Genomic DNA, 12,797 nt, shown 5'->3' on the forward strand with positions numbered 1-12,797 from the left:
TCTTTTGGTATCAGACTCTTTATCTCTTAGTTTTTGTTCAAGCATGAGGTTCTGCTTGGCAAGCTCTATGATAACACTTCTAGTCCTCCCCTCCCATTATTTGTCAACCCACTTCACATAAATCGCGAGCAGTGGAATCCTACAAACTGCAGCAAACAAACAAATTATGTTACACTCATAAATATAGGGATTGTAGAACAATCTAGAAGGAACAAAATTAACCTCGTAATTGCACCAAAAAAACTCCTCCCAAAGTCACTTCCTATGATGCACACACGAAGAAAAAGATCTAGCTTATATTTACACTTCTAAACCCTGCGTCGCATAAACCTGACATTGCCACCGAATGCATACTCTGGGAGCACGTCATCGTCAACATCCTCGGGGAGCTCTTGGTCTTGAGGTGCTGGGGATGAGGCTAAATTACAGGCATCCCGCCAATACAACATAGACGTAGGCTCCCACTGTTTGTCATAACCACCCATTGTGCTACTAAGACAAAAGACAGATATAAACATATAAATTGTGTATAGCTTATTTACCTCGGGAAAAATATGGCACGTTTGGCAAGTGAGAAACGATCTATATGGTGATAATATACATTGCCCTTCTTCATGTGCACAACATAGATGATCAACTCTAAGGCCATGTATTAAGTTTTTGCTAACACTTTTCTCTAAGTGCCGACATTTGACATACTCCGCCTACAAGCATGAAGATAAGCTCAGAAAATTGTGCGAGAACAAAAGTGACTCCTAGTTCTTCTAAACATGAAAGAACAAGGAGCCGTTGATGATTCATGTGGATGCTTTGAGGACTATTCATGTTAGCCCCCTATTTTCTTTCTTTCTTTCGGTTTTGATTTTTCTTATTTCAATAATTCGGGATTTTGAAATATTTATTTAAAAAAATAGAATTTTGAAACAGTTCATGGAGCAAAAAAGTCCCTTAATTCGAACGATGTTCGAGAATTTTAAAAATGTTTGTGATTTCAAAAAAATCACGATTTTAAAAAATGCTATTGAGTTTGGACATGATGAACATTTTTTGAGTTAGATGAACACTTTTTTTCATAAGATGGGTGATTTTTTTTAATTCGATGAAGAAAATTTGAATTTGATGAGCATTATAAGAAATCGATGAACAAATTTCTAATTTGATGATTTTTTTTGAAAACGAGGAACAAATTTTGAATTTTTATGAACATTTTTTGAAAACCCGAAGAACAAAAAAATGAATTCGACGAATCTTTTTCAATTGATGAGCATTTTTTTACATTGATGAACTTTTTTTGAATAGGATGAACAAAAAAAATGTTCACGAATTTGAAAAATAAAATTCACAAAAACAGAAGAAAAAAATATAAAAGAAAAAGGGAAACAGAAAAAATAAAATGAAAAAAGAAAAAGAAAAAGAGAAAACGAAAAAAGAAGAGAAGGAAAAACGAAAGGAAAAAAAGGTTAAATGGGCCGGCCCATACAACATCGAGCGCGCCGGGGGAACACGCACCCTTGCTCGATGGCGCCCTACGCGCCCAGTAATTATGCGTTTTATTTGAAGGTGTGGTATGAATGAGTTTGGACCGTCCAATTTTTTTGGGATGGAACCATTCAATTCATGTGTTTGGCTTAATATAAGAGATGCTGAATTTTTTTGGGATGGAACCATTCAATTCATGTGTTTGGCTCAATTTAGATCGCGTGGTTAGAATGCATGCAAAGGGTGGCCATTTGATTCGACCGATTTCGTTGGGTGGAACGATTCAGCATCTTCGAGGCATATTCTCTTTTTTTGACTCGAACCATTCAAATGCTTTATAACCAAATATGTATATTTTTTGGATGATCCCAACCCATCTGTTTTTACCCTTGTAACCAAACGCACCCTAAGGAAGCACCATGCACCATAAGGTCCAGATATTCTCATTCTCACCCTCAAACAAAGAAAAAGGCGATATTCTCCTTGTATATGCTCTACTATATAGGTTGATGCTCTATGGACATCTCCAACACCGATCCTCAAACCGTTTGCATACATTCTAACCACGCGGTCTTGACGTGTTGTGTCATCCAACGTGGGCATGTATCTTTTCGCCGAATGATCCAGACGTGGTTTTTTCTGCAAACCGGAGACGAAGTACTAGGGGGGGGGGGCTTTGCGGGCATCCGAACCGCTGCCATGCCCACTACCTTGGCCCACCAAAAGTTCTCCTCCCCTGCCCGCATGTGTTCCGGCCCGACGCGAGCTGCCCACGTTCATGTTGTTGTAGAGCGGCCGTTCCACATTCTCGATGGCCCAGAGTGGACGCGATCTCTCACTGGCGCCACAATTGAAGCAGCGCGCCGGCCGAGAGAGCACCGCCCTGCTACACGCCTGGTGGAACACGCTTCCTTGCCGCATTCAACCGGCTTCAGACTGCCCTGCCTACTTCCATTGAACCCGCGCATGTGCCGAGAAACCTACTCCAACCACACGTCCGTCCACTAGCCGTCCGACATTAAACACAACATCGGTTGGCTCCTCGCGTTCGCCCGCCATTTAAGCGAGGCCAGACGCGGAGCAAGAACCGCACCACACCTCTGCTCCCCATCTCCTCCTTGTACCATATCTGCACACTCTGCATGGCATCCGGCGAGCAAGAAGAGGGGTTCTCTGTCATAAAAGCCGTCCGGATGGCTTGCCAAGCCTGCCTGATACAAGCTAGGCAACTTGCTGCTCAACCTCCCTCGCCGCCCCAGGCCATCACTACCATGGCCGAGGCTACAGGTTGTCAAGCGGAGGAGCAAGCCGCTGCTCCAAACTGGCCGCCTGATGCAGCAACTCGCTACTCCAACCCAGCTGACAGAGGAGTGGCCAGTTGCTCCACACCGACACGTGGAGTGGCATTGTGGCACAGGCACCATGGACGCCGTCGCGTCGTCACGCTCCTCCCGCGCCATCCGCCGCAAACGTTGGCGTAACCGCGCCCTGCCAGCAGAGATGGCCAGCACGTCCGCAACCACCGTCGAGGAAAAGTAGACCATGGGAGGTCGCCGCCGCTTGGGTCCCACGATGGCCACCGCCACCGCGTCGCCGGCATACACACCGGTGTCTTGCCCGGTTCAGCGCATACCATCATCGACCCCGGAGCCACTCTTCCCCTCCGGCTGAAGCATGGCCACTTCGATGAGCGGCGCAACCAGGCATAGGGAGGATATGGCGGAGGCGGAGGCCACAGAGGGGAAATTATACCTCCAAAGTAGGACGAGCTCCGCTTTTAGTTGAAGTATGCCCAAAGTATAATGAATCTCATTCGGTTTATATGAAATACACCGTGTTCGCATGAATTTCATCTGATTAGTTCAAACAGTGGTTGAAATGTATGCGGAAAGCATTGGATGGCCAACACGTGCATCACTATCCATGGACTGATTCCCTATCCATGGATGGATGTCTGACAAAATATGCGGGTCACCATTGGAGATGCCCTAACCTCTGAGTCAATGTCTTACATACTCTTCACTGTTTTAGTTGTTTTCATCGCACCGAAGAGATTTTCGAACCTCCATTCAACGTGAGTCCAGACTCCTTACACAAAGATTCACAAGACTAAATGTACTAAATTGTCCTATAGGATTGAATCAAAGCACTCACACAATGCACGAGGAAGTCCTAATAGTAACCGAAGAATTATTAAATTTACTTGGGCTAAAATTAAGTGGCCGAGAATATTTTTAGAGACCGGAGAACCTCTTTGCACTAAGATAGTACTTGCATTGTCATGAAGCTCGGATATATATAACCACCATGGCAATTGCTGGTACAATGTCTGCACTTTTATCTCCATTTCCTGGTGTGTGGTGCAACATTGCCTAGCCGAGCGAGCAGAAGACACAAACTTCTTGTACCATCTACAAACACGTTTGTGATCCCATATTATGCTAGCTTTGCATATGCGCACATCTCCAACAATTTTAAATTCCTGGTACCTCCTAAACCTACAACACACTAAAATAAACCGTACAGTACTATTTTGGGCATTTTATTAGGACAGTATAACCGAGCCTAATCCGAGTTCTCTCACCCCCTCAGCGATTTTGGACGTCGGATTTCGTGTTTGAATCGTTTCTGGCCATCAGATCTTTGTTTCGGCACGAATTTACCGCGACTGGGCTACCTGTCCTAATGGGCCGCTACTCTGGGGACTTTTTTGCAGGCCTGTCATTGAGTGGGCTTCGTTGGCCCATGTCTAAACTCACGAAGCTACACAGCGATAGCCGATAGGTGCTTCACTGGGGACGCGGAGGAATTGATCACGAGCTGGAGTGGTCTCAGTATCTGTCCCCTCGAATATGGCCTCGTGATTCGTCTTAGCGCGCGCACGTGACAGGTGCTGGGCCCAACATCCGACGTGGAAAGTGCAAAGGAATGGATAAATTAGTCTGGACGGTGGGTCTGATTTGCTCGTACTTCCCAGGCCGGCATGGATTGACTTCAGATCCTTGGCTCGGATCATCGTGCGTGCTGCTAACGACGTGATTTAGCTGGAGTAAATGTAGGAATGGGTAGGTGGGGCGACCTCCTTCATACCTCGGCCACTCCCTGCCGCTATCGTCATACTGCAGTCTGCTCGCGGCGGCTGCACAGTATCCCGCCTCCGACGGCGATGGAGTTCTTGCTGCAGCCGTTCAACAGGTGCTATTCTTGCTCCTCCGTGTGAACTTGCTCACTCTCTGGTTGGATTTGGACTTGCTTTCGGATTCGGGTCAGGCGCTAGATCTAACTTTACCTCTGATTGATGTGTTCTTGCAGAAGGACTCTGATTGAGGAAGTGAATGACAGCGAGGTACCGACGGAGCCAGCCCGATATCCTGTTGTTCCCGTGCCGGCGTCGTCGTTGCCGGCGGCGAGTGCATCCAGCGCAGATGCGCGTATCTGTTCGCCGCCTCATGGAGCAACCGTAGAGCGGGATGACAGGCCGCAGGCATCTGAACACTCAATAGAGCAAGCTGATCCACAGGCTCCGGGATGGACAAGAAGGTATGTATGTCTAGCTTTATTAGAATTGTAAGTCTGAATATGGTAGCCAGTTAATTGGGTTCGTGCTACGATTAGTGGGTGGACTCATCTCCCTGGTGTAGGCTGGTCTACTGAAACCTATGCAAATGCCCATGCTTGCCGTAGATAACAGCAAATTAATCCACCAAAGGTGAAAAGATAGTATTCAGTTTGAACTTGGACCTGTAATCACTATAAACTCTGCAATTGCCCATGGATAACTATGCAATTGCCCATATTGTGCGCCCAGTGATATTCATCAGAATGTGAAATTATACCATTGGACAGCTGCATGGGCAAAACCATGAGACACACATATGGAGTAATTTTGTACATATATGATTTACTCATTGCGGTGTTTAAGAAGAATGCATTATGTTGGCTGATGTACACAGGGTCAGGGTTGGGGCTGCTGCACCAGGGCGTGCCCCCTGCCTGGATAGGATGACAGCACTTGAGAAATTGGTCAGAGTTTTTGCTGAAACTCCGGGTGAGAATGTAATTGTGCCGAAGATAGGGGTCAGCTTCGATACTCTTGGAGAAGCTTATGACTTTTACAATCTGTATTCGTGGGAGAAAGAGTTCGGCATTAGATATGGGAAAAGCAGGCTAAATGTTAACAGGGCGAAGTGCATGCAAGAGATAGTTTGTGGCTGTGCGGTATGGGTTCGATCTTTCAGCTTGTACTAATTTACTTATATATAGGAGATTCTTGATATGTCGTGAAGTATCTGACGTCGTGTATGCTTAATGATGTTCCAGGGGAAACCCATTGCCGAGAATACTCGATCCTGTCGATGTGAATGCCCTGCTCTAGTACGGGTGCTGCGGTCAAAAGATAATGGGTGGTATATATCAGAGCACCGGGATCAGCACAATCACTCGTTGTCACCTACGTACGGGCAGACTTTGCACTGGCCATCACACAAGCATATCGATGTATACAGCAGAGATTTGGTGAAGCAGCTGCGGGAAAATAATGTGAACCTGTCAAAAGTGTACAGCATCATAGGCAGTTTTTTTGGAAGATGGAAAATGTACGATTCACGAAGAGAGCATTGCGGAACTTGTGTGGAAAAATTGGGCGTGATCAGGCTGAAGATGATGTCCGCAAAACAATGGAGGTGTTTCAGGAGTTACGCGCTAAAGATCAACAGTTCACATACCGAGTACAAGCTGACAAGGACGGGAGGATAAGTACTCTTATGTGGGCTAATGGGAACAACAGATTGCAGCACACCTTTTTCGGAGATGTTGTGACTTTCGATACGACTTACATGACCAACCTGTACGACATGCCTTTCGGGCTGTTCGTTGGAGTGAACAACCACTTCCAGAGCATTATACTGGCTGGCGTGTTGGTGAGAGATGAGAAGGTGGAAACATTCGAATGGGTTTTCGCAGAGTTTGTCAGAATGATGGGTGGCAATGCACCGCAAACAATTCTAACAGGTCTGAAAAGAGTTGGTTAGGAGTATGAGCGTACAAAATATCGTAATGAATTGGTATACTGTTCGTGCGTGGATAACCCAGATGCTATACATTTTGTTTTGCAGACCAAAATCGGGCGATGGAGGTGGCCATACAGAACGTGATGCCAAATACGGCGCACCGGTGGTGCAAGTGGCATGTGCTGAAGAAGGCGAAAGAGTCATTGGGTCGATTGTACTCCAAAAAGAGTGATTTCCAAGCAGATTCACAAGGTCGTAAATCACATGCTGACAATTGATGACTTTGAAGAGGCCTGGAAGTATCTAATAGATAAATACAACTTGAAGTCACATGAGTACATGACTAATATATATGAGACGCGCCACAAGTGGGCAAAGCCGTACTTCAAGGGTGTGTTTTGTGCTAAAATGACTAGCACTCAGCGGAGTGAAAGCGCGAACCATATGTTGAAGAACTATATACCTCCAGGATGTCCTATGCATCTGTTTGTGAGAAAATACATGGTGCTGCAGTTCGACAGGGAAGCGGAGGAAAATTATGAGGAGAAGAGGACCCTAATTGTAAGAATGTACTTCTGTGGTAGTTCAGACAAGTCATTATCATGTTTCTTTCTTATCTGATTTGTCCGCCGTACACTTGTATTTTGCAGGGGCGACCATTGTTCCGAGCAAACATGGCCACTGAAAGGCATGCTGGCAAGATATACACTAGGGCAATGTTTGAGCAGTTTGGCCACATCATATATGAATGCGGTGCTTACCAGGTGGAAGAGGTTGAGAAAGGGAAAACATACGTGGCAATACATACGGACGCAACAAGGAGAGAGAGATGGTGTAGGGTTTCATACAAAGTGACCGTCATAGACGGTGGTGATGAATTTGATTGTGAGTGCGGGCAATTCTCCCACATGGGGATGCTGTGCAGCCATGTTCTAAAGGTACTGACTTATAGTTGTACCATATTTCATAATACAAACAAGCAACTCATGGGTTGAATTTTACTGACGTAGGTTCTCGACTTCATCCGAGTAATGGAGATACCACATAAGCATATTGTGAAGCGGTGGACAAGAGACGCACGGGGCATCCTGCCTCCGCATCTTAGTCAATACCAGAGGGACAATGCTAGCAGCAACAACCCATTCAGTTACAGGCATTTCAACATGTACATGCAGGCCATGGAGCTTGTAAGAATGGGGGATGCAAGTGTACAAGCATACGAGCGCCTCGTTGGACTGTTTAAGCATTGTGCTGAAGAAATGAAACCATTTGCGGAGATTAGAGACGGTCTTGGCCTGGAGGACCGCATGGCTGAAAATGGTACTGCTGTGATCCAAACAAATGGACATGGGGAATAGTTGGGGGTGAATGGAAAAATGACCGCAACTTTGCTTGGGGTGAACCAAACAAATGGACATGCGGAGGAGTCGGGGGTGAATGGAAAAATGACTGCAGCTAGGCTGGACGATGAAATCAACTCATGTAATGAATCGGGGAATGTCTTGGCGGGTTTACTGTCATCGCTGGAATTTCCACCTGGATAGACCAGTCCACCCGCACTCATCACAAGAAGGACTTGCGGTCCAGATACCGAGAGCACTGCAGCTCGTGATCACATCAGCACTTTCGTATAATATTCAGTTTTCTCCAACAATTTTTACAAGTAGAACTGATTGCATGATGGGGAAAAATTAATATGATCAATGTCCACACCGAATAAAATTGCATGCCCTGGAATAGTTACAAAACAGACAAGGAAGCAGAATATGGGAAAATGGGCAAAGATGATTCTATTTTTTGGACCAATATTCATTTTGAACTTGCAAAAACAGGAAGCTATCGATTTGAACTCTTAACTAATGTAAGATCTTAGACTCACTACTGAAAACCAAATGTTGTCATAATTGAGAACTTGAGATCCTTACTGAAAACAAAATCAATTTAGACTCAGTACTGAGAACACTGCAAAGTAGTTGGATCGAAAGAGTAGGTGCCATGTGGATTTATCAAAGCTAGTTGGACATTTCTCTTCCTGATATCCGGATGTCGATGCATAGTACAGGAAAATCAGAGCAGGAGTCCCGACAGTTCAATTGTTCACAAGTTTCGCTGCGTCAGATATGATGGCATCAACTTTTGCATATAGATGGATAGATACAGATTCAGAAAACTCAACAGCTCTAGAATTACTAAAAGTGTTCGACCAATGGCTGAACAATTTTGCAGTGATGCTGGATTGCCACGGCTTCGTAGGCAGAGCATTTCACTGTAGGGGGGTATACTTGCAATGAGTTGATGGTCCTGCAATTTTTTTGGATGATGCATTTCTCATAACTGGAAAATGCAGTAGCTTTTGCAGTGAGTGAAATGCTCCCGAAAATTAGTGACTAATCCAAAATGAAAAAAAAAACCAGGCAGCTAGTTCACATCCATTGATTTGAACTTGCAAAAACAGGCATCTATTGATTTGAACTCTTAACTACAGTAAGATCTTAGACTCACTACTGAAAACCAAATTCAGTGAAATTACACTCCACAAAATTCTTGTCTCTGCATGTTGGCATGTTGCATGCTTGCCTGCTTGTGACGGCTTGATGAAGAATGGATGGATGCTTGGATGAATCTAAAACAGGCTCTCAAGAACTGCACCGAGGACCACGACGGCGAGGAGGCGCACGCGGCCGTGGGGACTGGGTTGGGTCATGGGCAGATGGGGGCGGGGGCCAGTGTCTTGGACCAGTCGGGGAGGCGGCGGCGCTTGGCGGACTCGGCGGCGTACGTGGCCTTGATGGCCTGGAGCTCCGCCTTGGCCTCGGCGTCTCGGCGGTGTGCGCTTGGAGAGGTGGTCTACGCCGCGCAGGGGTAGCTCCGGCTCGCCGCCCTCGGGGAAGTACGCCGTCGGATAACAGATCGAAAAAAAAATCAAGCCTTCCTTCTCCTCGCCGTGATTCGCCATGGGGAACGAGGAGGGGGAAGCAACGCGGCGGCGGCGTGGAGAGAAGGAGCTCCGGCAACGCGCGTGAGAGCTTTGCGGGGAGCGGAGGAGGGGAGCTCTGGCTCGGGGAAGACGAGCAGAGGAGCTCTGGCTCGGGGGAGACGAGCGGGTTCTGTCGGGACTTTGCAGAGGGTTTTTTTTTTTTTGCAAAATGGTACCGGAGACAACTTTTTCCGGACGGAGGGAGTACCGAGCAATTCTGAACTCGCAACATGCACCATTGCAATGCAAGGGTTTGCTGCTTTGGTTCACGATGACATGATTGATTGGTCCGCTTGACACCCCCTCTATATAAATCCCCTGCCTATAAGATAGTGTACTTTCACTTGGAAGAAAAATTACTTCCTCCGATCCATATACTAATTGTGGCAGCTTTAGTACAATTAATTTGGATTGAAGGGGGTACATCAGCCAGTGAATCAAGAAACATAAGCGTCATACATTAAGACAACAAATGCATAGATTGAAGAGAATACATACAAATGCATGTTGTAGTATTCGATAGCAGAGGGGCAGCTTTGCCAAGCAAGATCACAGATAGGCGGCACAAAAAAGACAGCCATGAGAATGGCACTGTAGTGGGACATAGCATACCAAAACAATTTGCCAGAGAGAGAAAAACAGACAAGAGACGTAAGAATGAAGGTCATTCTGCGCATCACAAGCACACGCTGTGCAACAGCAATTTTAGTTAGACCAGGAACAAAAATACAAAACTCCAAGCATAAAAAACATTTTACTTGTCGATTAGATCTGGAGAAAGTAGTCAACACAATAGCAAAACATATGCTCCATAGTCCATAGGGTTATAACCAGAATATTAAAGATAATACATTCTTCTTGTGAGAAGTTCTGGCACAACATTCTAAACATAACGGTGATATCATCAGATTAGAAGAGAGATGTTCCCTTGCCCTTCTTGTCTCCACCGATTTCAAAGTGCTTGCACCTCTGTAGCAACCAAGAAACTATGGTGTCAGATACTTAAACATAACAGAACATAGCAAGGAAATGGTATGGCAGATAAGAGGGATGTGCGGACCTTGATGGCACGCTGTGAGTAATGCTTGCAGCTCTGGCACTGCAGCTTCAGCACAATCTTCTTTGTTGTCTTGGCCTGAATCAAACAGAATAATAAACATCCAGATGCAAAGAAGCAACAGAAGAGGAAAGGCCAACATTTCCAAAGTAACTTGAGTTGTACATCAAAGAAGATATATGCCCCCAGAAATGAGTAACATACCTTCTTGTGGAAAACAGGCTTTGTCTGGCCACCATATCCAGACTGCTTGCGGTCATAACGACGCTTCCCCTGAGCAGAAAGGCTGTCCTTGCCTTTCTTGTACTGGGTAACCTTGTGGAGGGTGTGCTTCTTGCACTCCTTGTTCTTGCAGTAGGTCTTCTTGGTCTTCGGAACGTTCACCTACAAAAATTGTCATACCATACTTAGCCAACAGGAATAAACAACCAGGAATTTTACATCACACAACAAACAAAAATAACTTCATAGCTATACTCATAACCATGTTTTTTAGTTTAAGATGTGGAGAAGGGCGTGTTTGATTCCAAGGGGCATGGAAAATTCCCAGTGAATCACGAGGGTCCAAAAATACAGAGGGCAGAATTTCCAATTTTCAATTACACACATAACAAAAAGACAATTCAAGTCAAAGATGTTATGCAGAACTAGAAAAGCACCCAGCTGGCATGAAAAAGAGTAACATCACATGCTCCAAAACAGAACACATCGAGTTAGCTCGTGGTATAGCAGCCTTAGTCCATAGAGAGATAGGCTGTACGAGGGATACATCATGTCACTGGTTGCTTATAGCCATAGGTTTCAGTAGTACACAAGCTGATTAACTGCAGCTGAATGACAGCATACTGTGCACACAAACCATTAGGCTATGATCTGACCTTGCAAGCATAAGCATATAACTAGAATAAAAGTGCATATTTGGATCAATCACTAGTCATGACACATCGACCAACAAGACAGACTCGAGACCAATGTATTTTCTAGCTTCACACCCCAATGGGGTCAGAAAATGACCATTCTATCCAACCCATTCGTCATTCAAGCAAGTGAACTTAATACAGCCAAGGCGCAGTGATTGCCTGGTTGATATCAAGTGTCTCCAACCCCAACATCCCAATCACCTCCCCTTCTTCCCGACATGCTCGACATCCACTAGCATCCAACACGGCACAATTTAAGAGGAATGCGCAATTCCTACCGAAGTTTCATCCGATTAACAGCACTATATTACGAAATCCCGCTCACGAATTGCCTCCGCGCTCGCAAATCATTCTAGAGAGCTGAGCAGCTGTTGTGAATCTACCGAATCTGGGCTCTTTCGGGAACCGGAAAGAGTCGCTACGACGAACCGCAGCTACCTAGATCAGGGGGAGGATACTCACCATGGCTGCGGAAGCGGCGGTGGATCGGAGACGACGACGGCGAGGAGGAGGAGTGCTCGCCTGGTTGAGGTCACAAGTGCACCGCCGCCGCCGAGAGCTGAAAGGGCCGGGGTGCGAAGGGGTGCGCGGTTATATACTAGGGCGCCGGCAGCTAGGGTTTTGCCCTCACGCACGTCTCACTGCCAGTGAGTCCCAGTGTAAATAGGCCACGCGGGCCGGTAATTGGGCCCGATGGAATGGTTTCTCTAGGCCCATGTGACACCGAAGGTCTAAATGGGCTCGAGGGTGGGAATTTTCGTCTCCTCCGCGTTGCATCTTGGTGGACTCCGGCCAGCGATTAGAAATGACCACCAATGGACTAATCTTTGCCTCAAAAAGAAAAAACCAATGGACTAATCTGAATCTTTTTTTTTGAACTGGAACACCTTGCATTCCAAAATCACCGTGGACCAGCCAAGTCGGCAGTCACTGCATCGGTTAAAACTCTAGGAAGGTTTACCAACCACGCGTCATGGTCAGCATTGTCGTCCCGCCTACCAATAGCCGCAAGTTCATGGACAGGAACATTACACAAGCGTGGGCAGAAAGACACATTCCACTCAATAAAACCTAGCTGAAGGAGGAATTTGATCTCACGAAATAGAGTGCCAAGTGGGGAGCGGTCCAAGGCTGGTGTTGTTACTGCCTGCTGGAGCCCGACGCAGTCCGTCTCAAAGACGACCAGCCCCATGCCATGCTCCTCGGCCATCTTAATCGCATGCATCAAAGCACAGTCTTCCGCGTGTAGGGCTTCTCTCATGTTAACAAGGTTCCCCGCAGCGGCAAAGAAGATCTCACCCTGTGATCTCGAGCGATGCAGCCCCATCCCGCCCAGGGCGAACTGGGTTCGAAGG

At 46.2% G+C, this 12,797-nt stretch overlaps 1 protein-coding gene and 1 pseudogene across 1 annotated transcript; one reads left to right on the forward strand and one right to left on the reverse strand.

The window, feature by feature from the left end:
- The first annotated feature begins 4,488 nt into the window (after nucleotides 1-4,488).
- Nucleotides 4,489-8,867, forward strand: LOC119332404 (annotated as a pseudogene).
- Nucleotides 8,868-10,187: 1,320 nt separating this feature from the next.
- LOC119330527 (60S ribosomal protein L36a) lies at nucleotides 10,188-12,058 on the reverse strand. The gene is made up of 4 exons (XM_037603640.1): nucleotides 11,905-12,058; nucleotides 10,727-10,906; nucleotides 10,526-10,600; nucleotides 10,188-10,434 (listed from the first exon to the last, which is right to left on the reverse strand). The coding sequence occupies exons 1-4, from the start codon at nucleotides 11,905-11,907 to the stop codon at nucleotides 10,375-10,377; spliced, it is 318 nt and encodes a 105-aa protein (XP_037459537.1). The 5' UTR covers nucleotides 11,908-12,058; the 3' UTR covers nucleotides 10,188-10,374.
- Between the last annotated feature and the right edge of the window lie 739 nt (nucleotides 12,059-12,797).

The sequence above is a fragment of the Triticum dicoccoides genome, chromosome 7A (assembly GCF_002162155.2).
Source record: "Triticum dicoccoides isolate Atlit2015 ecotype Zavitan chromosome 7A, WEW_v2.0, whole genome shotgun sequence".
Classification (NCBI taxonomy): Eukaryota; Viridiplantae; Streptophyta; class Magnoliopsida; order Poales; family Poaceae; genus Triticum; species Triticum dicoccoides.

Excerpts from the sequence above, each read along its gene's own strand:
- LOC119330527 (XM_037603640.1), bottom strand. Across the intron at positions 10,601-10,726 it reads AGCCTGTTTTCCACAAGAAG|GCCAAGACAACAAAGAAGAT; the intron begins GTATGTTACTCA and ends TGTTTGATTCAG. Across the intron at positions 10,435-10,525 it reads ACTCACAGCGTGCCATCAAG|AGGTGCAAGCACTTTGAAAT; the intron begins GTCCGCACATCC and ends TGGTTGCTACAG.